Source organism: Panthera onca, chromosome D3 (assembly GCF_046562875.1).
Source record: "Panthera onca isolate mPanOnc1 chromosome D3, mPanOnc1 haplotype 2, whole genome shotgun sequence".
Taxonomy (NCBI): domain Eukaryota; kingdom Metazoa; phylum Chordata; class Mammalia; order Carnivora; family Felidae; genus Panthera; species Panthera onca.
The window spans coordinates 20,790,102-20,816,515 of NC_138350.1; the positions used below are offsets into that span (position 1 = coordinate 20,790,102).

General features: G+C 45.3%; 1 protein-coding gene across 5 annotated transcripts in view; it reads right to left on the bottom strand.

The window, feature by feature from the left end:
- The window catches only part of LIMK2 (LIM domain kinase 2), a 59,987-nt gene that overhangs the window by 18,814 nt on the left and 14,759 nt on the right, over positions 1–26,414 (bottom strand). For 2 of the 5 annotated variants that reach the window (XM_060612652.2, XM_060612653.3), the window contains one exon: positions 259–394. In XM_060612652.2, the coding sequence (XP_060468635.2) occupies positions 259–394 (136 nt within the window). Of the gene's footprint in view, positions 1–258; positions 395–9,774; positions 13,253–21,950; positions 22,067–26,414 lie in introns of those variants that run through there. The other 3 variants (XM_060612656.2, XM_060612654.3, XM_060612655.3) reach the window with 3 other exon arrangements.

Genomic DNA, 26,414 nt, shown 5'->3' on the forward strand with positions numbered 1-26,414 from the left:
ACAAACCATGAGATCATGACCTGAGCCGAAATCAACAGTTGGACACTCAACCTATTGAGCTACCCAGGTGCCCCTGGACTGTTAAGTTTTTAAGGGAAGGATACTACCTGGCACTTAATTGGTACTCAACAAACATCTGTTAAGTGATTGAAGAAATAAAAGGGGAGGCCTTGGCTGATGGAAGAGTAGAAGATGAAAGGCCATGGGAAACCAGAGGAGCTGTCAATGGACTCTGATGACCGAGAGGGACTCACTCACCATGACAGGCCCTGTCATCAGCAGAGAACACCCATGGCAGAACTCCCCAAACTTCCCCCAGTAGTCCTTGTGGCAATAAAGCTTCCCATCCTTCTCATAGTACCAGTTGGTGAGGGAATCCTGGCATTCTGAGCACCTGAAAGGCAAGACAAGAAAAAATTGTTGTGGATCCCTGGAACCAGGCTACATAGGCTGCCTCTGGCTCCCAGGTCTAACAACAAAATGGACAGACCTTTCCTTGATCCAAAGCCAAGATGGAGGAAAGTTACAGTTTACTGCCATCTCCCCAAAGGAAGCTGATTCAGAATAAAGAAGATCCCAGAAACCAGTTCTGTATTGTCTGCCTAACCTGGTAGACCAGTGTCTGTTTATTAATTTTTTTAACATTTTTGTGTCTTGAAGCCCTCAGAGAATCTAGTAAGAATCAAGAAGCCGCTCTTGCAAGAAGGCATGTACAAGGAAAATGTACATATTATTTAGGTATGGGTGTGTGTGTGTAGGTCTGAAGCCTAGTCATGGCCCCAGCTAAGAACCTCTGTTCTAGATTTCAGCTCAGGTCACAATCCCAGGGTCATGGGATTGAGCCCTGTGTCAGTGTGGAGCCTGTTTAAGATTCTCTCTCTCCCTCTCTGCCCCTCTCTCACAGCTTGCACATGCCCTCTCTCTCTAAAAAGAACCTCTGGTCTAGACAGATATCTCAATGAACTAAAGAAGCTCAATCACCTCTGTTCTTCAAAAAAACTACCCATCACCAACACCATTGCTGATGTTTAAGTTTTTATTAACATCATTAACATGTAGCATTCTTGTGAAAAAATTATGCTAAGCATTAAGAAACAATCAGGCAAATCCAGAATGTGGGTCATTCTAAGACTACTGTTCTTGACTCTTCCAAAAAGTTAATGTCATGGGGAAAAAAAGGTACAGGGATTAAAAAAGCCTAGAGACACAGCAACCAAATGCAGCACCTAAACCTTGGATTCAATTCTGGATTGAAAAAGAAAGCAGCTATGAGTGTCATTTTTGGAACTGAGGAAACTTGAATTTGGGCTATATATTAGATTATACTGTGAAATTACTATCCATTTTCTTAGATGTAATAATGATACCTTGGTTAGATAGAAGAATTCTTAGAAGAAACATATTAGAGTAACTAAGAGTGAAAGTCAAGATATCTACAACTTACTTTTACATAGTTCAGCAAAAAATAAAATACATCATGTGTGTACATAAAGAGAAAGTGGCTTAAAGTTAAGTCTGGGTGAAGGATATATATGGGTGTTCTTGGAACATTTCCTTCAACTCTTCTAAGTATTTGAAATTTTTCAAAATAAAATAATGGGGGGTAAACAAAATTCCACTAGCACTGTGCAAGATATACATGTTAGACTCCACAGCTCCTTTCCCCTCCAATTACCTGGTTGTAAAGCTCCACCCCTCAGTCAGGCTGGGTGTGTTTTCAGACCAAGTTTGCACAAGATAAGCATTTCTGAACCTCTCCTCATTTCTGAACCTCCCAGCACCCAGAGCTAAGGGCTCCCTGCCCTTGTGAGCCCATGCCACCTCTTTCTTTCCAGTGAAGACTCTATTCTTGTTGTCAAGGCTTCATACCACCCTTCACTGGCCAAATCCTTGCTTCTGAGAGGCAGGATGGAGTGGCCTCTTAGTGTGACTCCTGACCCTGCCACTTACTAGTTAGCTCATCTTGGGGAAGTTACTTCACTCCTCTGACCTCATCTGTCAAATGGACTACTGTGGAAAGGAAATAACATGTACCAAACTATATATAGTTTATATAAAAGGCTAAGTACAGTAGGAACTCATGAAGTGTTAAACTGCTATTAAAGATGATGATAATGGTAGCTGCTCACACTATTTGCCATTTTTCCTCCACTAGCTGGGTAGCTTTGGACTTCTCTCAGTTCTTCCTCCTTGACAAAATGTGACTAATAGCACAGTACTACAAAGAACACCGTGAAGACTAAATGAGCTAATGTATGAGGAAAGCCTTTTGCAAACTGTGAAGAGCGGAACTAGCTGTATTATTACAGCATCTTGCTAGGCACTGCAGATATAAGAGATAGATATACAAGGTTCCCTACTACAATTTCCAAGAGCTTATAATGAGCTGGGGAAGAGAAAGTCTAAACAAAACTTAATTAACAATGAAAGGTGAGAGGTCACAATGGGTGCTACTACTACTGGGCACTGCAGGAGGGAGGAGGGAGACCAGAATGAGTTGAAGCAGCTACGGAAAGCAACTGAGCCAGGAAGGTCTAGAGAAGCAGGACCCTGAGAATCGCTCTTTATGGAGTGTCCACGTCTCTCTGGATGTTTAACACTGATGGCTTCTGCCATCAGTCATCCCCATCCTGTAGCATCTCCTACTTGTTCTTTTTTTTTTTTTAATGTTTATTTATTTTTGAGAGAGACAGAATGCATGCAGGGGACGGGCAGAGAGAGGGGGACAGATGATCCAAAGAAGCCTCTGCACCGACAGCAGCAAGCCCAACGTGGGGCTCAAACTCACAAACTGCGAGATCATGACCTGAGCCAAAGTTGGACGCCACCCAGGTGCCCCTCTCCTACTTGTTTTATGGACGCTGAACTTAAGGGACTTGAGAGCCAGACACAGCATGAAGAGTATGGATATGAAATACCTAGAATGGTACAGTGTGAACCATTAATTCTAGGAGGCAAAGGGGGAAGACCTGTTCTGGACATGCAGCTCAAATTCCTCTCAATGTAAAAGGCATGCTGGATGAGCTCTGAATTGGGAAGAGGCCTGGTTCAAGTTCTTGGGAGCTACAGGCTCTTGGACAAGGCCCTTTCTTTCTCCAGGTATAGTTTCTCCACCTATAAAATGAAGGAATTAGACTATACCCACATCCCCTTAATTCCATGCATATCTGTCTTTCCCTAGATGATCTAAAGTTCCAATCTCTGAACTACCACTTACCACCTAAGTGATCTTGGGCTGGCTGCTTCATTTCTCATTTGTGAAATGAGACAAAGGGCAACATCACCACCTATATTCAGGGTAGCAGTGAGGACATTAAATCCAGTTCTGAAAGACTGTGAGGAGCCTAGCAAAGGGCCAGCACTAGGAGCAGGAACTTCATTCTTGCCTCCCAGCTTCTGACTTGAAGCTCCTAGGTACCTATCTTTCTCTTTCATTAGAGTGTGAGTTCCTGGAGGACAGGAACAGTGTCCCATTTACTGTTGGTAGACTAAGCACCTAACAAAGAGCCCAGCACAGTAAGCCCTAGCAGAGGTTTCCAAACCGAAAATGGTGGGAGTGGCAAGAACCAGCAATCCACAAACATTCTGTGGCTCATGGTCAGCAGGTCCTGCCCTTCTGCTGTCTGCAATGGAGAAAAGCTGGTGCACACGTTATTTGCACCCAAATGCAGGCCTGGGCCCTGTTACACCCTCTCAATGGTATGTGTGCTGCAGGGCACAGGAGTACCAGAACACGTCCTCCTTTCCACTGCCAATATTCTGCTTTTGTTTGTTGCAGGTAGCCCTGGCCAGGCCCAGGAGAGTGGGGAGAGAAACGAGTGTAGACATGCAGGAGAGAGCCACGCCAGACTTCTGGGAAGAACACCTGCCTGGAGAGCGACATCACCAAGGCACACCATGTGTCAGGGAATGCCTTTGAAGGGCATGGCCAGCGAAACAGCCAAAGTTGGCTGACACAGGTATGTCTGAATAACAGGAAGGTGAACAGCTGGTAGGAAGGCTGGTTGTGGGTCCCTAAGCTGTTTTGTCACAGAACACAATTAGTTCTCAGGTCACCCGAGTGGTAGACTTAGAGTCCTAGCTTAGATATTAAGAACAATTACTGTCGACTGTTACTTAAATGCCAACCATATTCTGGGCACTCTATGAGGTGTCTTACTTATATCCTGGCCACATCCTGCAAGGTGATAGGATTATCCCTATCTTATAGAACACTGAAAAGCAGAGTCAAGTCACTTGTGCAAAGTTGCCTGACACACACACAGGATGGAGCTAGAGTCTTAACCTATGTGTACTTGGCTATGAAGCCATTTCCAGTAGACTACATCACCTGAGCACCTGAGTAATGCAGCACATCTACTAAGCTGGGCCTCAGGATTTGCATCTGTGAAAATGAGAGCTCAAGTCCCCTTGAGTGTTAAGCCTTGTGAGGCTTCCCCTTAAATCCAAGTACTGAATTTAAATGGCACAATGATTCTCCTTCTTCCTTTAGTCCACAGCATTGTTCTCCAGCAGTCTCTGCCTTTTTAAGAAAAGAATCTATGGGGCACCTGGGTGGCTCAGTCTGTTAAGTGTTGGACTTCAGCTCAGGTCATGATCTCCTGGTTGGTGGGTTTGAGCCCCACATTGGGCTCTGTGCTGACAGCAGAGAGCCAGCTTTGGATCCTCTTGTCTCCCTCTCTCTCTCTCTCTGCCCCTCCCCAACTTGCGCTCTCGAGTTCTATCTCTCAAAAAGTAAATAAACATTATGGGGTGCCTAGGTGGCTCAGTTAAGCGTCCGACTTCAGCTCAGGTCATGATCTCACGATGTGCAGGGCGTTTCCTGGTTCGAGCCCCGCATCGCGTGGGTTCGAGCCCTGCTGTCAGCAGAGTCCACTTCAGATCCTCTGACCCCCTCTCCCTGTCCCTCCCCTACTTGTTCTCTCTCTCTTTCAAAAATAAACATTAAAAAAAAGAAAGAAAAAAGTAAATAAACATAAAAATAAAAAGAATCCAAAACACACTCTGGAAATGTAAGGTGCTACCCCCAAAACGCCCCCCTCAGATTGTTAGAGGCCATGGCCATGATATGTTTCTCCCAAAGCCAAGCCCTTTTTTATTGCAGCTTTCAATTTTTGAAAGTTTCAAGTGAATGTCAAAATCTGCCTTAGCAGCAGGTTGCCCAAGGGCATTCAGCTTGGAGGTAGTGGAGCTGGTGGTGGAACCCTAAATAGAGGTCTGAGGTATCAGACCCTCTCCTGAGCAACCAGAGGGAACAGAGCTGAAACCCTCCAGTCAGGGGAGATCACAGACAGGCCCACATGTGTTGAGGATAGCCGACAACCTTGAAAATTCCTCTCCCAAAGCACTATGGTCAGTTCAGTGGGCAGCTCAGATCCAAACTAAGGGCCTAAAAAAAAAAAAAAAAAAAAAAAAGACTTTATTTTTAAGTAATTTCTACACTCAATGTAGGGTTCAAACTCACAACCTGATCGAGAGTCATATGTTCCACTGACTGAACCAGTTAGTGGCCCCAAACTAAGGACTTATGAGTCAGTAGGGAACACAGTTTAAAAAAAAAAAGAAAAAAGAAAAAAAAAGATAATCAGGTTGAAATTCTCAAAATAACTCTTTCAAGATCTGGGTCCACATTCTTTCTTTGTCATTTACTATCTGTGTCACTTCAAGGGCCACTCTGGGCCATAGTTTCCTTATTTGTATACCAGTGATGATAAAACCTCACCAGTTTATGAAAATTATGTACAGATGCTCAAGCAGATGCCCAGTAAATGTCCATTTCCCTCCCTCCCCTCTTTAACTTGAGAACAGCAAGGGCAAAATAGACAGACTCCTTTCCCTCCTGTGCCTAAGCAATATGGATCTGCATCTTGGCCTGGAACCAAACAGATTTCTGTGAGTAAAGAAGGTCCTAAAATGAATCATTTATCTAATAAATTAGAAAACATTTATTATTATCAATTACTATCAATTAGGAAATAGTTACTGTGCATCTAGGATGTGCAAGACCAAACAGGCAAGGTGCTGTGCAGGGAGAGGCCAAGTGAGATAAGACATAATAAGCCCAGCCCTCACGCACATGCAAATTTTTCAGACCAAATGTTTACAGGTAATATTTCAACCTTATGTGGTTGAAGTAGTCACTATTACAGTAGATTTACACAAGTTAAAGAAAAAGCCCACCATGGGGTACCTGGGTGGCTCAGTCACTAAAGCATCTGACTCTTGATTGAGGCTCAGGTCATGAGCTCACAGTTTGTGACTTCAAGCCCCGCATTGGGCTATGCACACTAACAGCACCAAGCCTGCTTGGGATATTCTCTCCTTTCTCTCTGCCCCTCCCCCCTCAAAATAAATAAACAAACTTAAAAAAAAAAAACAAAAAAACAAGCCCTCCCATGTCCTAGTAAAGGCCTGTTGGATGCTCATCTTTAGCCTCCTGAATGAGCAGAGAGACTGTTGGGGAGAAGCTGTTTCTAGACCCTTGCCTCTGAGCTCTGACTGGGCTAAAAAGGGAAAATGGACAGGTCTCTGTGCCACAGCCTGAGGGTACTGTGACCAGGGATGCCAACTCTCCCCCAGGCACAGAAGGGTGGATGTAACAGGCACCTACAGATATTGGCCCATCAGAGCCCAGTCTCCTACCACTAAAGATCCTTTTATTACTCCTCCTTCCTGTAGACTCCGTAGACTGAAACAGGCTGTCAGTGAAGCTGTAATTATTATAGACTATGATGTTATCCTGCTTAAAAAAAATTAACCAAACACATAACAAGCCTCTGATCAGCAAGAAGTAAGTGTTACCAGAGTGCGTTGATTCAGTTCCAACCAAAAGCCAGGAAACCTGTAGATTCAAGTAATTTGTGCAGTCATACTGAAGTTAAGGGTAGAGCCTCCATGATTAGTAAAAAAATGGAAAAGAGCCTGTGTGTCTTTGAGGAGCCACATGACTTGTGGAGTTATAGGAATCATTCACCTGATCCAAGTCCTTCACTTTTTAGACGAGGAGTCAGGACCTAAGGCAGCTGCCAAAAAGTTACTGCTAAGCTGGGAAGAGTTAAGAATAATTTCTCCCTTTAAACACAGGTTGCTTTAGGATACAAAGATGCACCTGTTCTCTTTAAGAGACAATGTGTAAACCAAACCCATTAAATCAATGTTAGACATTAAGGGAAATTCTATAAAAAGAAAAATCCTTTAAAGATGTCAGACAAAAGCCACTACTTAATTTACCTCTTCTGTAAATTCCAATTTGAGACATTTTCTTACTTGGAAGCACACCAAAATTGTATCTCCCCCTTCACACTAGTGGCACTCTGCTGAGGGCAGTCTGTCAGGTAGGGATGTATAGGGTACAGAAATTACATTCTTCATTCCCTGCTCCCTCTTCCCTCCCTGTAAAGTAAAGTTTATTTACTTTTTTCTTTCTTTTTTTTAATGTTTATTTTTGAAAGAGAGAGAGAACAAGTAGGGGAGGGACAGGGAGAGGGGGTCAGAGGATCTGAAGTGGACTCTGCTGACAGCAGGGCTCGAACCCACGCGATGCGGCACTGTCACGCCTGATCATGTCCCCATGGAATCTGGTTGCGTCACTTTCCTGCAACCACAGCCCTAGTCCAGTGGACTTTGTACTCCCCCAGAGACTTGAGGTCAAGGACTTAATTTGTTTCACAGAATCTGGCAAGGTTGTGTTCAGGGAGTCTAGAAAGCCCAATCCTATGCTCTGCAGAGGAGGAACTGAGGCCCAGGGAGGGGACTGGCACCAGGTCAGAGAGGAGCCCTTGAGAATGCCCTGTAATAAGGGAGGGGGCTGATGGTAGAGCGATTTTCTGACCAGTGACAGTGGTGATCAATTAGACTGATACCTGGGAGAGCAGAAAGTCTGGGTGGTCCCTCCTGTGGGGCACAGAGCCCTGAGTGTTGGCTATCTCTTCAGAAGTGGCTCCAGAAATGTAGCCCCTCATCTGGGGGAGGTGGGAGGGTCTAAAGCGAGTCAGTAACCCCCTGACTCCAGCTGGACAAATAAGAACTGGGGCAGAGAGAGGGTAGTCAGATTCCCCAGAGGCATGGAGACAGAGCAAGACAAAGGACAGGTGGGACCTGGGTAGCATCAGTGTCATGACCCTCAAAGGTCTAGGTTGAGAGTTCATTATCTGCTTTAGCTCCTGAGTTGTGTCTTGTCCCGAGATTAAAAGGGGCACAGCATTCCTGGCTCCTAAGGGAACAACCCCTCCCCTAAACTGCCTTTCCAGGATTAAGAGTAAGAGGGATTAATGAGGCTCTGGCTGAAGTAGTGGCTATTTCAAACATTTGGCATCTTGATTCCACATGGTAAAACCTGCCTCCTAAACTCAAGATCAATTCCCATTGGCTCTTCAGAAAAGAATCTCTGCCATCCCTCCAATGTTCCAGGCAACCTATGGGGGCCCTTTCTGGATTCCCTCTGCTGGGAGAGAAAAGCAAATCTGAGACAGCCCTGGGGGGAGGTGCGAGCAGAGGAAGGTGCCTTTTGAAGGATGAAACAAACTCAGGAATACGACAAAGGCTGGCCAGAGAGACCCCACATATTAACTCTGTTGAAAGTGGTTGCCTCTTCAGTAAAATGGGGATACTTAATGACATTAGGTTTTGAGAGAATCAAAGGATAAAGCGCCTAGGAGGGTGCCTGGAAGAGTCAGCCCTGAAGGCCAAGTTCTCTTCCCCCTCCCCCATATCCAAAGGCTTCCCATCACTCAACCAGGGTCCAGTAATTCCCTGAAACCACATGGTATTCTGCTTTTTTGCTCAGGGCATGGCCACCTGACTAGTATCCCAGCAGCAAGGTCTGGGCATGAAGCTGGGTTGGGGAAGCCAAAAGGGAGAAGTCGACCAGGACCACTGGTGAGGGGGAGGCAGCCCTTGGAACAGGCTGCTCCCAAAGAATGAAAACAAGCCCCACCCCAGCCAGGAATGGCTCCATTCAAGAAGGGACCCTGAGGGCCAGAAACCCCCTGGGGAGTTTCTGTTGGAGGTAGGGTGGGGCAGTGAGCAAAGAAAGGCAGGTCAGAAGTAGAAAGTTTCTACACCTCCCAGAAGCCCCATAGAAAAAGGCCCCCAGAAGTCTCAGGCCTGGGGACCTGACCTGCATAGGGCAGGGGTGGGGTGGGCTAGCCTGAAGCTCAGGAACACCCCAAAGCCAACTGCTCCAGTCTTGGAAGCACCTGCCCAGGCCTTTCCTTAGCAACTGTACTCACCTGAGAGCTCAGAAACCCTTAAAGCCAGAGGCAAATATGCCTGCCATTAATAGAAAAAGCGTTTATAGAGCGCCTACTGTGTACTAGGCTGCCCACACCCAGGTTTTGCCAGCTTCTTCCATGCCGTTTGGCAAAACCTGCCCATCCTGCTTGTTGAGGCAAATTCCTGGCAGACAGCAAGGCCTGCAGGTAAGACATGTGAGAGCTGGAAGAAAGCACCCCATTTGTGCTCTTCCCCCGGAAGCAGTAACACCAAGAACAGGCAGGGTCAGCGGCGTCTTTTGGAGGCTCTTTCAGGTGTGCCTGGGAAGGAAGGAGAGCCGGAATTCCCCAAGAGCTTCCATCTGGGCATATCCCTCACCTCACCATTCCTAGACCATGGTGGGAGCCTTCAGCAGGCCTATTCTGCTTGGGAACAGCTTCTACTAGCTTCTGCCTGACAGAACCAATGGTCAAAGGATTAGTGAAATCTGAGGCCTCTGCCCTTCCCTCAGGACCAGGGGCCAGAAGAGGAGATGGAAAAGGGACTCTGAGCCCAACTCACCGAAAGGGGTCTCTGGAGGTGAAGTAAGCCGGGACGGACAAGTAACTCCCCATCTTCTTCCCACACCAGATAAACAAGCTCAGCTGCAAACCCGTCTGGGAGTGCCTCAGGCTGGCTGCAGACGGCCACCATGACAGGCCCAGGGCTCCCGGCACCTCTGGCTGCGGGCGGTCTGCCCAGCGCTCACCTCTCCCTCCGGAGCAGCCGAAGGGGCGTGAGGACTCCGGGCCACTTGCCCCCTGGCAGATTCCCGCAGGGGCTCATGGCTCCTCCCCAGTTCTCGGAAGCTCCAGCAGACGCTGGGGACTCCGGGAGAACCACCTCTCTGCAGAGGCTACACACACACACACACACACACACACACACACACACACACACACACACACACACACACACGGATTCTTGGGCAGGGGCTGGTGACTAGCTAAGAAAGAAGCGCTGCTGTCAAGTTAGCCTTCTTCTTCGGTCCCTCCCCTGATGAGGGAGGGAGGGAGGAAGAGGAGGGGCTCCTCGCGGAACCGAGGTGTGTGGTTGGAGCAGCTATTAGGAAATAGACCTTGCAGGCAAGGGGTGGAGCTGAGCTGGAGGGAGGCTGCAGGCTAGCACCATAGACAATAACCAGGACTGGCTGAGCGTCCATCCCTGAACTTGGGTAAGGGCAGGGCAAGAGAGAGAGAGCCCATCTGCCCCCAAGTGTCCCTAGCCTGAGGAGTTGCCCAAAGTATAGTAACTCTGCTCGGAGGTGAAGCAAAACAAACATACCAACTCCAGGCCAAGCCACGCCTCCCCTCAAAAGGGGTGGGTGGGGGATGGTCTCTCCGGGTTGGAGAGACAGATCTAGAGACCCAGGTCCAGAGAACTACCCTCTAGGTTTTGTGCTCTGGGCTGGCATCTACTGGGTCCTGGTGTTAGGGTCCCCATTCATCCCTTCCCTCTGTCTGGCCTGAGGACAGCCCCCAGGGCTAGCCAAAGGGGGCTGCCATTCCACTTCTGGGCAGAGCTGTGCTGGGAAAGAGGAAACAAGGCCTGCAGTGGTCACTGACACCTGACATTTCTCCATGTAGCAAGCACTGTGTAAGCACTCTCTTATTTCTCCGAGATGGGAATTACCTCTATAAACAAGGAGATAGAGGTTGAGAGATTAGCTAACTAACTCAGGCCAAAATACTAGTCAGTGGCAGGGCTGGGATTTAAATGTAGGCCCTTGTGAGAGCTCCAGAGCCAGAGCTCTGAGGCTGGAGCTTATTCTGACTCTTCAAGGGGAAATAGCTCCCTCAAAACCCTTCTGCAAGTAGGAGACAGCATAGGGACTAGAGCCCAGATCACCTGTCACCCCTTTTTCATTTATTCTTTCATTGCCAGAATGCCATCCATTGGCCTCGGTGGGCAGTGGCACTTTTTCCATTGTGTCCATGGTAACCAAGCTTCTCAAACAGAAAAATGAGGCATGATGGAGGACAAGACTGGGAGTGCCTTTGGGGATGATGGGCCTTAGTATCTGGAGTGGTGGCCTGGCTGAGGGGATGACCAAAACATAGCCCACCGTTGGGAAAGCCTCTTGTTCCCCTGAGTGCAGGACTGTGAGGGGAAAAGCAAGGTTGCTAGATTGGGACACATCCAGACCCCACTGCTGGACTTGAGGGAGTGACAGTAGCTCTCTCCCACCAGGCACACATTCCTCTCCACTGAAGTCACCCTATCACCGTGACAGGAAAGTCTGTGGCAAAGGTGGTGGCTGGATTACAAGGGAACCTATTCCCATTCCTCTATTGATTGGATACACGGGTAACAATGAATGTGATAAAACAGATTGCGTTTGCACCCTGTAATAAGCTACCATTTATTAAACACTTAGTTCCTAGCTCTGTATTAAGAGCTCTGCATCTTTCATCTATCATACTTTAATTGCCAATATATGGGGGTAGATGTTACCCCCATTTACCAGATAAGGAAACTGAGGTTCTGAAGGGTTATATCACTAGTCTGAAGACAAACAGCTAGTAAGTGGTATAGCTGGGTTTCAAAACCAGTAAGTGTGACTTACTGGTCACTTACAGGGTCAGGACACCTTTTCTGTAAAGGGCCAGAGAATAAATATTTTAGGCTTTGCAGGTCTACACAATTATAGATTGTCACAGCTACTCAACTCTGTCACTGCAGTGTGAAAGTGCCTGTATATAAAATGTAAACAAATGGATGTGACTATTTTCCAATAAACCTCTATTTATGGACAATGAAATTTGAATTTCATGTAATTTTCATGTAACATGAAACACTCTTTTGCTTCTCAACCCTCATTAAAAAATGTAAAAATCAGAGGCCATAGTTTGCCAACCTATGCTCTGCAGTGAAGGCACTCAACCACTTGGTTTACTGCCTCTAATAGTGAAGACCAGCTTTTAACATATGTACAGAACTCAGCCACCTTTACCTACTGCCATACAGATACCACACTCCAGCCCCAGAAGCAGCCAGCAGGAACAAGCACTGGCCAGGCGCTCACCCTGCACCAAGAACTAACTGCCCACAGCACTCATACATATGAATGAATTTTAACCCACACTAGTCAGTAGTGCTAGGATTTCTCCCTTTTTACAGAGATAGGAACTGAAGCACAGTCTAAACTGCTTGTGTGAGGCTACCCAGCTGTACAAGTGTGAGGTGAAGCCAGGATTCGAACCCAGGCTTTTTATACTGAGCTCCGCCATTGCTATGCTGGAGCCCAGTCTGGGCCCAGAGCCAGACTGTCTGGATTTGAATGTGACAACGCACTGCGCGTAAGCCCTTGGCACAGGGTCTGGAACACATTAAGGGTTGATAAATGTGAGCTGCTAATATCATTAAGACTATTGTTACTACCACTATGGGCTAGCTATGTCGCCTTCAGTAAGTTGTTGCCTCTGTCTGGGCCTTGGTTAGGTCTCTAAATAGCTTCCAGCTTCAACATTTGTCAGCCCTATGAAGTTGCAGAGGGCTGCTTGTTTTCCTTTGGTCTCTAGTGGAGTTTAAACCTCTTGAGCAAGCCCGGAGGTGAACAGGATCCCAACGTGGGGGCCACACAGGAGCCACAGAGGAGGTGGAGCACAGTGGAAAGGGGAAACACACAGGATACCAAAAGCCCTGTCCAGCTGGAGAGCTAGGAGCTCTCTTTCTCCCAGTGACAGAGCCAACTATTTCTCACCATAATCTATTATGTTCCCTTGTAATTCGATCAAGCAAGAAGGGGGCCCCAAATTAAGTTTGGAACTAGCAAATTATCTTCTAATTGCACCCTCTGATTTCCATCTGATGAACAGAGTGCAGATGGAAGAAAATGCAAGCCACAAAGAGACTGGGGCCAGGGAGCCCATGAGCATAACTCCTCTTGACATTTCACACAGCTCTGCTGTTCCAGCGGCGGCAGGCGCAGTGAGTCGGTGTCTAGGAATGCGAGCAGGAGGCTGCAGGCGTTCTCTGTTCCCCCCACTCTGCTTACAAAGGATTCAGTGGGTGGGTGGGTGTGTGGGGAACTAGTGTGAGGGCTTCTCAATGCCATGAAAACTGCCTCCCCCTCAAAGAGGGGCAGCCATCTCCCCATGTCATGAGCTGAAGTGGAAGCCCCTCCTAGGTGGAATCCATGTGACCTCCATAAATCCAGACTTCAGGAGGAACCACTGAAGGACTGATCACCAGATGTGATAAGCTGCTGGCTGCTCAGACCAATGTGTGTGGTTCCTCAAGGCCAACTTCAAAGGGCCTAAACCACCCAGAACTGGGAGGTGAAAGGTTATACTGGAGACTATACTTCCCCCTCCTGCCCTTGGATACCGGCCCTGCGTGGAAAGCTGCTCTTCTAGGTCCCTAGAGCAGCTGGCAGAGGATTCAGCAGCTACAGCTGCCAGAGGCAACTGCAAGGATCCTTGTACTGGCAGTTATGGACAGGATAAGATGGCAGGAGAGGTACTAATCTCCTGCACATTTTAGAAGTTGCAAACCTGACCAGAAGCCAAGCAATCTGATTCTTCAGGACCAGCTGAGACACAAGGCTTCAAGGTGTTTGTGAGAGGCTGGAGACGACAGCCTTCAAGGCTGGTCGCCCTAAGCAAGCACTCTAGTGAGGAGTGGTGAATCACCCCCGGCAGCTCTGGTCAGATAATCCGAAGCCCAAGGAACTGTGTTGTGTGGGGCCCTCTATTGGCCAGGAGGACTCCAACCAAAAAATGGAACTGCTGGGACTCTACCACTTCTGAACCTTGAAAGGTGAGCATTTCCACTCTCATCTACTGACCACTGTTCCAGCCTCTGCTTCTCTTCTCTGTAGTGCGGAAACACTACAGCAGCCATCATCCTTCTAAAACAGGAGTCCTAGAAATTCCACTGACAGAAATTTTGCCCAGAGAAATATTTGTACGAATGTGCCAGGACATGTGTCCGGCACGATTTAATACTAAAAGATTAGAAACAGTCACGTGTCCATTAATAGGGGCGGGCTAAATATAATTACACAGGCATACAATAAAATATTATGCAGCTATTAAAAATAATTAGGTAGGGGCGCCTGGGTGGCTCAGTCGGTTAAGTGTCTGACTTCAGCTCAGGTCATGATCTCACAGTTCGTGAGTTCGAGCCCCGATTCGGGCTCTGTGCTGACAGCTCAGAGCCTGGAGCCTGCTTCAGATTCTGTGTCTCCCTCTCTCTCTGCCCCTCCCCTGCTCATGCTCTGTCTCTGTCTCAAAAATAAATAAATATTAAAAAATTAAAAAAAAATAATAATAATTAGGTAGACCCTAGGTACTGAAACAGAAGTTGTCCCAGGTAAGGTGTTACGTTAAAAAATCCTATGGGAATGCAAGCTGGTGCAGCCACTCTGGAAAACAGTATGGAGGTTCCTCAAAAAACTAAAAATAGAACTACCCTACGAACCAGCAATTGCACTACTAGGCACTTATCCACGGGATACAGCTGTGCTGTTTCGAAGGGACACGTGCACCCCCATGTTTATAGCAGCACTAGCAACAATAGCCAACGTATGGAAAGAGCCCAAATGTCCATCGATGGATGAATGCATAAAGAAGATGTGGCATATATATACAATAGAGTATTAGTCGGCAATCAAAAAGAATGAAATCTTGCCATTTGCAACTACGTGGATGAAACTGGAGGGTATTATGCTAAGTGAAATTAGTCAGAGAAAGACAAAAATCGTATGACTTCACCATATGAGGACTTTAAGAGACAAAACAGATGAACATAAGAGAAGGGAAACAAAAATAATATAAAAACAGGGAGGGGGACAAAACAGAAGAGACTCATAAATATGGAGAACAAACTAAGGGTTACTGGAGGGGCTGTCGGAGGGGGGATGGGCTAAATGGGTAAGGGGCACTAAGGAATCTACTCCTGAAATCATTGGTGTACTACATGCTAATTTGGATGTAAATTTTAAAAAATAAAAAATAAAATAAATCCTACCATCAGAGAGTAAACATAATAATTCCATTGTTTAAAAATTCTATGTGCATAATCCTTAAAGACCATCTAGAAGATTGCACTACTTGATTATCAGTTTCTCCTTTCAAGTAGTGAGATCTCTCGAAGCAGGGATAAAAACAGTATTAATTTTCTACCCTTTTGATACTGTTTCCATTTTTTCTTATATACTTAATTGCTGCTTTTTAAGGCGATAAATGAATAACAACAAAAAAGAAGCCCCAAGATTTAGAGCAAATGTCTCTTCACACTTTTTTCCTAGTGCTCTTGTCCAAAAGCAAAGCCTGCCTGGGTACACTGCACACAGAACTCCTGGGGCTGTTTCTTCAGCTTCCCTACCAGAGTCATGGCTTTGGCCACCTCCTGCCCCACTCTACTTCCTGACCTGGCCACACAGGCTTTCCCAAACCTTTGCTCTCTTAGCTCTTTCTGTAGCTTCCTGTATCTTCAGGCTGGTGGTTGCCTCCTTTTTCTAGATCCAGCTCCAACAGAGCACTCAATCTCCTTTGGAAAGAGTTCCCTTGATGTGTCCCTAAGCACCACACGCAGGAAGGGCTCTGACCCCGTATCTGTCTAGTGCCAGATCCAACGACATGAGGCCCATACCAGGCTCACCCTTCATCCACAGATGCCCACTAAATAAACATGTAACTCAGGACCCCCCATTATGAGCAACCACAGTACTAGAATGGCGGTGGTAACTAATGTTTATAAAGCATTTTTAATTTACAGAGGGCTTTTATACTCATAATCCAGTTTAGTCCCTGTAACAACCTCATGAGGAATACCTATAGCACAGACCAGGTAAGGGCAGCCTAGAGGTATTAGGTGATTCATCCAAGGTTACTGCTGGGAAGTACAAGACTGAGATTAAAAGCTACCTTGCTGACCTCAAAACCCATACCTTTTCCTCAACATGAGCCCTAGCAAGGTGTTCAGGAATCCCACCTCTCCAATAGAGGGCCCCAAACTGCTGGGTGTGTTCAATTCCTGTATCTGATTTTTCTAGATTTCCTGCCCACATTCTTACTGTCAGGGTATCATGAAAGAGCTTATCAAATGTCTTAGGGAAATCAAGAGAGGGTCTCACAACTAGCAACCCAGTGAAAACATGAAGTCAAGTCTAATTAGTCATGGCTAATTCACTACTGCTGAATCCTAGTAATCGGCTCCTTTTCTAAGTGCTCACTGTCCACCTATTCCAATATCTGCAAATTTCCACAGAATTCCATCAGAATTTGGTGAAGAAGTCAAGTTAAAAGGATTATGAGCTCACGTTTTCCAGCATCTCTATTTCCTTCTTTTTGAAAACTGAGCCAGTTACCCATTTCCATCTTTATTTCACTGATAGGTCCTTGGTATATGGCAGGTATGGCTCAAATAACCATTATACTTGGGGTACTGCCCCCATTCGGTTTCTCCAAAGTTACTAATAGAGGTTCTGTTATTATGCCACAAAGATTTTTCATTTTTTTCTTTTTTCAGTATACTGGGAAAGAATTTTCCAGTCTAAAAACTAAACACATTTCATGTGATTGGGTACCCTCATGCATCTTGGGCTTCACATCCTCCCTCCCTAGTTTCAAGTTCATGAGCTGTAAATCAAAGGATTGGACTAAATCTCTAAGGTTCTTTCCAGATTGCCATGACACTTAAGACGAATGCCAAAGATTATCTTTTGTTAACATGACACCACATTCCAGAAGTTGTGGACACTTAGCTCCCACTCTGCAAAACACTGACTAAGTTCCAGGAGTTAGGCACTGAGGTGGGCTCGTTCACATATGCTTTCATTTAATTCTAAAAACTTTGTGAGGTTGAGGTTGCTATCTCCTTTTCACATATGAGGAGCTAAGGTTCACAATGAAAGCTATTATTCAAGGTCACACACAGGTCTAGCAATCGGCAGAGCTGGGATTTAACCCAAGTCTTTGGATTTCAGGTCTGAGACAGTAAAGTTGCCTCAAATAACTATTTTACACTTGCTATTTGATTTACAGTGGTATTTCTGAAAATGTGGTTGAAAATGTGGAATAGCAGCATCAGACTCCCGGGGGGAGCTTATTGAAAATGAAGACTCCTGGACCTTACCCCAAGCCTACATAATAGGAATGGCTGAGACCATGCACAAGAATCTGCATTTTAAACAAGCCCCAGTGTTTCTAATGCACATTGAAGATGGAATCCACTACTTTATTCTTTCCTATGGGCTCTTCCACTTGATTTCATTCTTTTCTCATACTAACCTTGAGAGGCAAGCAGAATAGGTCACTATTACCTCCTGGCTACTAATGAGGAAATGACTTGAAGACAGGCTGTTCACCTTCTTATTCTGGATTGAGAATAATTAAAAATAAATGTTTACAAAATGTCTACATTTTGTAAAGCCTTGGCTCACTGGGGACTTTCACCTTCCTAGTGTTGTTCTTACTCATTTGCAACCCCATAGTAGCTGCCTCTCTTTTTCCTTCAGTGATACTGTAGTGTTACTCAGGGTATGGTGGGAAAAGAGGACTCCAGAATACAGGTCATCACATGAAAAGGCCACCTTTGGAACTGAAACAAAACACAAGGGCTGACATTAGCCAATTTCAGAAACAGCTGATGCTGCTGTAAGAGTCGGGGCTATTGATGGGAGCCCAGTGGAGCATCCTTGGATCGAAGCAGGATCACTACAGAACAGCCTCAGGAAGGTATTGCCAGAAGATGACCAACAGAGAGAAAAAAATTACCCTCAAATCTGGCCTAAGGTACTTGGGAGGTTTTTCCTGGTAATGGTGACAAATGTGGAGAAAGAGAATTTGCTAGCACTCCTCCAAATACTGCCCAAGGGAAGGGGGGATTCCAGCCCTTGGAGGAAAAATACAAAGCAAATTAGCACAGTGGACTGCCACAGTGCAGAAGGCATGCCATACCTTGACTTTTGATAGATCTCAGCTTTGGAATGACACTTACGGACAGAGGTCTTACTCCATGCTCCCATTTCAGAAGAAAAGCTCTTGCCTGAAAGAATACTGTAGAGCAAAAAGATGGTGAAGATGCATATTGAAAGGGCTTATCCATGTGTCCAAAGAGAAAGGTGGTCATTTGACAAAAACATCATTCGCCTAACAAACACTGAGCACCCACTGCATTCTGGGCACTCTGCTAAGCTCTAGGATACCAAGATGAACTAGATATACCTTCAGACTTGAAGAATTTCATACTCTAAGAGTGTATGTGTAAACATACACTTAGATGTGTAAACTTAAGTGTGTAAACAAATATTGACAGGACTATAACTGAGGTATGAGAATAACAAAGAGGGAGAAAGTCTCCTATGTTTGGTGGGGAAGGTTCAGGGTAGATTTGGCTAGGCTCCTCCACAGAGGATGAGGTGTATCAGTTGAATCTGAAGGTTGATTACCAGGCAGACAAGAGGAATTCCAGCCTGAAGAAACAATACGTGCAAGTGCACTGAGGGAGAAGAGTATGGTCTGTAAGCTGCAGTACAGGGCACATGTCAAGGGTGATCAAGAGGAGGCTGGGATGGTGGGAGAGGGCAAGGGCAGATCACCAAGCGCCAGGTCTGCTAGGTGAAAGAGTCATCCACAGGCAGTGAAGAGTTATCAGAGGTATTTAAGTAAGCAGAGATTCTCAATTAATGGAACATAAAGCCTCAGACACCAAAGAGGGTGCTGGTTTTTAGTTGCCAATTAGTCTCCTTGAATGTGCATTTTTATTTCAAGTCTACAGCTGGCTGCACTTATGTCCATATGAAGTCTGCTGGCTAAGTGTTCGCTAACGGCAGACCATGGCTTCATTCTCAGGCAACATCTCTACTGAGCTGGTCATTTTAAAAACTGAGATTTGCCTGTATGGGCTGTAAGCACATAAGAGTGAAGTTGTAACCTCTTGTAAATAATCATCTACTGTTGCTATGTGATACAACTGAATGTCCAACCTTCGGTGTCTAATGCTATGTTTACATATTCTTCTCCTGGCCGCAATGGGAAAAAAACACTTTGGATATCTTAACAAATCTGTAGGTAATGCCAGGAAAAGAGCCCTGGCCTGAAAAGAGAAAAACTGAAAATGTGACTTGGCTAAAAACAGACTTGCTCTGTGATCTGAGGCAAGCCATTAAACCTCTCTGGGCTTTAATTTCTTCCTCTGTAAAAGGAAGGAGTTAAGTAAGCAAAAAATTCCACACACAGGAGGTCAATACTGAAGAGAGACATGAGGAAGGGGTTGTAGTCAGAGAAAGGTTGACTGGTTCACCATCTAGAGACCTCTCCAAGGCTAGCATTTTCTGGCTGAATGATCCTACTTCAATGAAGCCTTGTTTTTTTGGCTTCTGAGGCCCGGAAACAGGGCTTCATAGCACCTGGAGAGGTACAGACATTCTAGGATGCCTCTAACCATTTATCAATCCCACGGTCCATTTACGAGTTGACACTTGAACTTAGAATACCCACATCCCCCATACAAGTACTACCTTTAGACCCTTCCTGTTATCAAGATGCCCAACAAGCTGAATTAGGCATCAGAAGGTTGTTTTGTGAGTATGGACTTAAAGGGAGATGAGCAGCCATGGAGAGAAATTTCATTCTGGTACTGGCAAGCCAGCCAAATCAGCCCTGTCTATAACAAAGAACTCCCTTCTGGTGACCAAATCCAAATTAAATATTTTTATCTGGACATACTACTAATTTTGCCTCACTGATTTTTCACTTTCTGTTTCACTGCTGGCCACTCATTATTCTTCTGGGCTTTAAACTATTTTTTTCAGGGGCGCCTGGGTGGCTCAGTTGGTTGGGCGTCCGACTTCGGCTCAGGTCATGATCTTGCGGTCTGTGAGTTTGAGCCCCGCGTCGGGCTCTGTGCTGACAGCTCAGAGCCTGGAGCCTGTTTCAGATTCTGTGTCTCCCTCTCTCTCTGACCTTCCTCCGTTCATGTTCTGTCTCTCTCTGTCTCAAAAATGAATAAATGTTAAAAAAAAAAAATTTAAAAAAAACCTTTTTTTCAAGTATTTATTAATGTTTCTTTATTTTTGACAGAGAAAGAAAGGGAGAGAGAGAACAAATGAGCGGGGAAGGGGCAGGGAGGGGGGTGGGGGGAGGGACAGAGGATCTGAAGCGGGTTCCACACCGTCAGCACAGAGCCAGATGTGGGGCTCAAACTCATGAACTGCGAGATCATGACTTGAGCCAAAGTTGGATGCTTAACCAACTGAGCCACCCAAGTGCCCCTCAAGTTTTAATTTAAATTCTAGTTAGCACATAGTGTAGTATTTGCTTCAGGAGTAGAATTTAGTGATTCATCACTTACATACAACACCCAGTGCTCACAACAAATGCCTTCCTTAATGCCCATCACCCATTTAGCCCATCCCCCTACCCACCTCCCCTCCAGCAACCCTCAGTTTGTTCTCTATAGTTAAGAGTCTCATCATTTGCCTTCCTCTCTGTTATTTTCTTGCTTCCCCTATATACGTTTCCTAAATTTCACGAGTGAAATCATAGTATTTGTTTTTCTCTGACCTACTTATTTCACTTAGCATAATATACTCTAGCTTTATCCACATGGTTGCAAATGGCAAGATTTCATTCTTTTGATAGCCGAGTAACATTCCATTGTGTATATACCACAACTTCTTTATCCATTCATCAGTCGACGACATTTGGGTTCTTTCCATAATTTGGCTACTATTGATACTGCTGCTATAAACATCAGGGTGCATATGCTCCTCCAAATCAGTACTTTTGTATACTTGGGGTAAATACCTAGTAGTGTAATTGCTGGGTCATAGGGTAGTTCTATTTTTAACTTTTTGAGGAACCTCCATACTGTTTTCCAGAGTGGCTGCCCCAGTTTAGTACAATATTTTTTTTAAGTATTAATTTATTTTTGAGAGAGAGAGAGAAAGAGAGACAGACAGACAGACAGACAGAGACAGAGTGTGAGTTGGGGAGGGGCAGAGAGAGAGGGAGACACAGTCCACAGCAGGCTCTAGGCTCTGAGTTGTCAGCACAGAGCCCGATGCAGGGCTTGAACTCACAAACCATAGGATCATGACCTGAGCTGAAGTTGGATGCCTAACCAGCTGAGCCACCGAGGCGCCCTGAATAAAATAATTTTTAATTGAAAAAAAAATAATTACTTCTTCAGATATATAACAATCACCAATTCACATATTATTCTGCTCTGGGAGACATTTGGCTCCCTAGTAGCTAATAATAAATGGCTAATACTCATGAGTGCTCACTGCACGTGAAGCCCTGTTCTTACCCAATACTACACAGGACTTCATTCATTTACCCCTCATAATAATATTAGGAACTAGACAAAAGGTTAGTATCTTCGTTTTACAGATGAGGAAATGAAGCACAAAAAGGGTAAGTAACTTGCCCAATGTACACAAGCAATAAATGACAGAATCAGAATTCGAACCCAAGCAATCTGGTTCTTGAGTCTGTGCTCTTAACTACCACATGATACTGTTCCTATTACATGTAGATCTGACTAGTTTAACCCCCCAGAGGACAAACTTCATTTCCAACTTCTTGGGGAATCACCAACCTATTCACCCCCTCCCTGCCCCAAATCACCCATAAGTAAAAGATATTATGTAAATATTCCATTTTTTCCACTCTATACTTAACGTACATCTTTAGCTAATATCATCTTTCAAAGATTTCTAAAATTTAAAAAATAAAAAAACTTACAATTAGAACTGAAACTTGTCAGATTTCAATTCATAATTAGTTCCGTCTAGAGTAGTTGGGCTCTTTCTTCCCTCTACTGCCTTTCTCTTCACAATTTGTTTCTGTCTGGCTGGTACCTACAAAGAAGCACAGCTCAAGACCTGCTGCTGAACAGGATTCCTGGGTCATCATCTCTGGCTCCTTTGGGGGCAGAAGACAAAGCTTTAACTTCTCACTTCAACATCGCAGGCAACTTTCCAAAACAACCCAATGTCTAGAACCAATTCCTCTCTGCCACTTACAGTAACTGCAGACTCAGTGGCTGCTAAGGAAAGGATGTGGGGAAGAGGAAGGGCAGGGAAAGGCCTTGCTTACATCATGTCTCTTGGCCACCCTGGCAACTCATTCAACAAATATCCCTCACATGCCAATGATGTGCTCAGTGGTGACACAATGAAGGGCAAAATGTCCCATGGTCCGTGATCAGGTTATACTTACAGAATATTAGAGGTCTCAGGATGTTATTAAGGAGATGATCAAATGAATAAATGTAAAATTAAAACCACAAAAAAAAAGCATCAAAGGGAAGGTCTATGAAAGCATAAAACAGGGGGTCATGACCTATTCTATAACTATTTCTTTGAGACATTCAGGTAAAGATCTGAAGGATGAGCAAGAGTTAATTAGGCCAAAAGAGAGTGAGAGGGCATTCCAGGCAGAGAGAACAGTGGGAACAGAAGGCTGTCAGAAGGAAGCAGGGTGTGTTTTGGACCCTGTGAGGAGGAGCAGTGAGACTGAAGTAGAGTGAGCAGGAGGCTATGGGGAGAGGCCAGGCCACAAGGGGCTCTGTAGGCCACATTAGGGACTGGTTTTTATCCAAGAGCACTGCAAAATCATGGATGCATATAAGGATGGAGAGATGACAGTGTGACGTGCTCAGATTTTTTTTTAAGGTCACTCATTCTGGCCGCTCTGTGGAGAATGGATTGGGTGGTGCAAGTGACTATGCAATTAGAAGGCTACTTTAGTCACCCAGGTGAGAGACGATAATAGCCTGGAATAGGGTGGTAGTAGGAGAAATGGAAAGAAATGGACGCATTCAAAATATAACCTAGAGATAAAACTGACAGGTGTGGATATTGGGGATGAGAGAGAAGAGGTATCAAGAAGCACTTCCAGGTTCTGGCTTAGGCAGTGGGGTGGATGGTCATGCCATTCAATGAGACAGGTTATACTGAAGAGAAGCTAATCTGGGGAGGAAGAATGAAAGTCCAGCTGGATCTGGGATGCCTGGAAGACATTCAAATGGGCAGGAGAGGCTCATAGTAGGATAGACAGGACAAGAGCCCAGTGGAAAGGTTTGGATTGTAGATACAAACTTTGGAGTCATCAGTGTGTGGAGGAAGCCATGGGTGTGGGTGAGATTGCCTAGGGAGAAACAGAGTGTGCCTGGAGGAACAGCAACATTTCAGAGCTAGATAGAGGATAAGTAAACTGGAATGACCAGAAAAGTGTGTGTGTGTGGGGGGGGGGGGAAGCAGGAGAGTATGGATGTCATGGAAGTCGAGGGAAGAGAATGTTTCAAGAGTGACAAAAATACTAACATAATAATAAATGCTAACATCTGTTAAGTCCTAATTATGGCCAGGCACTGTGCTAAGGGCTTTGAATACATGATCAAATTTAATGCTGCACAACAACCTTTTCAGGTGGGAAGCATTTTACTTCCCCTTTTATAGATGAGGAAACTGTGGAAAGAAACTCAAGGTCAGCTGACTCAAGAGAAACTGGGATGGAAACTCAAACAGGTTGACTCCCAAAATCTTGCTCACTTTTCTCTACTAACCTCTAGTGTAACTTGGAAGGTCATACAAGATGAAGACTGAAGAGTGGCCAGTGGATGGACTGATGTGGCTGTCCCCTGGAAAGTTACTAAGGGAACACTGTTTCAGGGGAATGAGAATAAAAGTCACACTAGAGCCCACTATTAGGACTGCTCCACATTATTACTGTTTTTCAGCTGTCTGAGGGAGCCAGTTAGGAGACCAGGCCAGTATGTTAAATCTGTATCCCCAACAGCATCTAATTTGGTGCCTTTGATATAGCAAATGATGCTCAAAATTATACGTGAACTGGTAACGTAAGCAGCACAAAATTCCCATGTGCTGCTCACTGCTAACCCTTCACATTACACCATCCTCATGTTTTCAGAGTGCTTTCTTTTGTGAGATCCTGACCTGAGCTGAAATCAAGAGTCAGATGCTTAACCAACTGAGCCACTCAGGTGCCCCTCAGAGTGCCTTCTTATCCATTACCGCCTTGATCCTCACAAGTTCATGAGGTGGATTACTTTTACTATATCTCATAGATGAGGAATTGAAGTTCACAGTGGCAAAGGAACTTGCCCACAGTTACAGCCAGCCTGGCTCAGCTAAGACCCAAATTCAGCTCTTCTGACTCTAAGTCTACTATTCTTTCTGGGGAGTCCTAGTGGAGAGAAGACCCTCTTCAGAGTCAGGGAGACCTGAGTTCAAATGTTAGCTCTGGGTGACCCTGAGCAAGTTCCTCTACCTTTCTGGACCTTCCTGTTTTTGTGTAAAATGCAGTTGTAGAGTTATTGTGAGGGTTGAATCAGATAATCTAAGTGAAACTCTCAATACAATGCTTAATAAATATCTGTCTTCCATTACTGGCTCCACCCTACCCCTCTTCATCTCTGCCCCAGACAGCAGCTGTGGGGCTTCTCTGGGATCTTAGTTCTCTCTTCCCAAAGAACAGAGCAGTATTAAGGCATGCTGAAGGTAACATACTGCTGCTATATACTAGAAGTCCCACTCCGTGTTCACGCTGGAGTTGTTTGTGGGGGCAGAGGAAGGCCCAGCTGTTTGTCCTCTGTCAGGCAGGCCCTAGTCCGTTTAACTGCCAGCCTTAATGAGTTGCTGGCTGGCTCTTCCTTAGAGATAAAGTAGACAAATAAGCCAACTAGAATCAAAGGCTTGGGTCAGTAAATGCGGCAGCAACAACAACATTACAACAGCAGATGGCAGGGTTGCTCCACGGACTCCCCCAGCAGGAGCCAGAGACCCAGGAGAAATGTATCGGCACTTTTGTTAACATTTGAGAGTTCATAAAGCTTTTGAATCAATAGCCTTCAATGTTATCTGACACCACCTGTGTGTGGCAAGCAGGGTGAGTGTTTTTACTCTGAAGCTACAGAAGAGGAAACTGAGCCTCAGGGAGGTTAAACAACCTGGCCATATTCAGGAATGTAAAGAGATTCATTCTTGTAAGCAAGGAGTCAGAACACCTGGGTTCAAATCTCAGCTATGCTACTTACTAGCTCTATGACTGTGAGCAAGTAACTTTCATTTCCCTATTTGTAAAATATGTATGACCAGTACTACAGTTATCAGGTTGTTATAAGAATTAAGTTAGATGATACAAATGTGAAATGCTTAGGACAGTGTCTGGTACATAGTAAACACTCAAAAAATGGTAGTTCTTACTATAATTATGATGCACCATGCTTGTTTAGATGGGGGTGTAGGTAAGAAAATGAGCATGGCTTGCAGCATCACAGAAGATACCCTGTCGTCACCCAGCCTATTACACCACAGTCTCTGGTGGCTACGTGTATAATTTCTTCACCGGCCTTTCCTGGAATCACAAATTTAGCGGAAATGGTCTGTTGCCTGATGAAGTGACAACAGCTTTCTATCTGTATTATTCCTTTTCCAGAACATAGGCATTAGAAATCACTTCTCAAGGGGCGCCTGGGTGGTTCAGTTGGTTGAGCGACTGACTTCAGCTCAGGTCATGATCTCGTAGTTTGTGAGTTTGAGCTCCGCATTGGGTTCTGTGCTGATAGCTCAGAGCCTGTAGCCTACTTCAGATTCTGTGTCTCCCCCTCTCTCTACCCCTCCCCTGCTCACGCTCTGCGTCTCTCTGTGTCTCAATAATAAATAAATGTTAAAAATAAAATAAAATAAGAAAAGAAATCCCTTCTCAAAAGAGAAAGCTCAGAGTCTGTTCATGATCCCAAGAAAGGAGGCCTTGAAGAGTTCCCAGGAGCCTTCAGGATGGTGGGTTTTTCCTTCTGACAATGCTATTAGGAACCAGGTCAAGTCAGAGAGTCCCAAGTAAGGACAATAAAGACTAATTAATAGAGGCAGTTTTCCCTCTTCCCACAACCCCTCCTCCTTGGCTAAACACTTCTGATGAGGGTGAAAGGACAATCATCAGAAAGCTTGTCAAGGTTCTTAGGTTTGCCAACATGCCAAGTCATTATACAAGATGCCAGCTCCATACTTGACCTCAGCTACAAACAACATGTAGTCTGGCTGTTTTCCTGGCCTCCCCCATGGAGAGGGGAGCCAGTTTCAGAGAGCTTCAGAGAGAATGGCCCCAACTCTAGAACCAATGGCATTGCCAGAGGTACACAGAGTCCAAATAGGCCTGTTGCAAAGGTTGAGGAGAGGAAGCAGG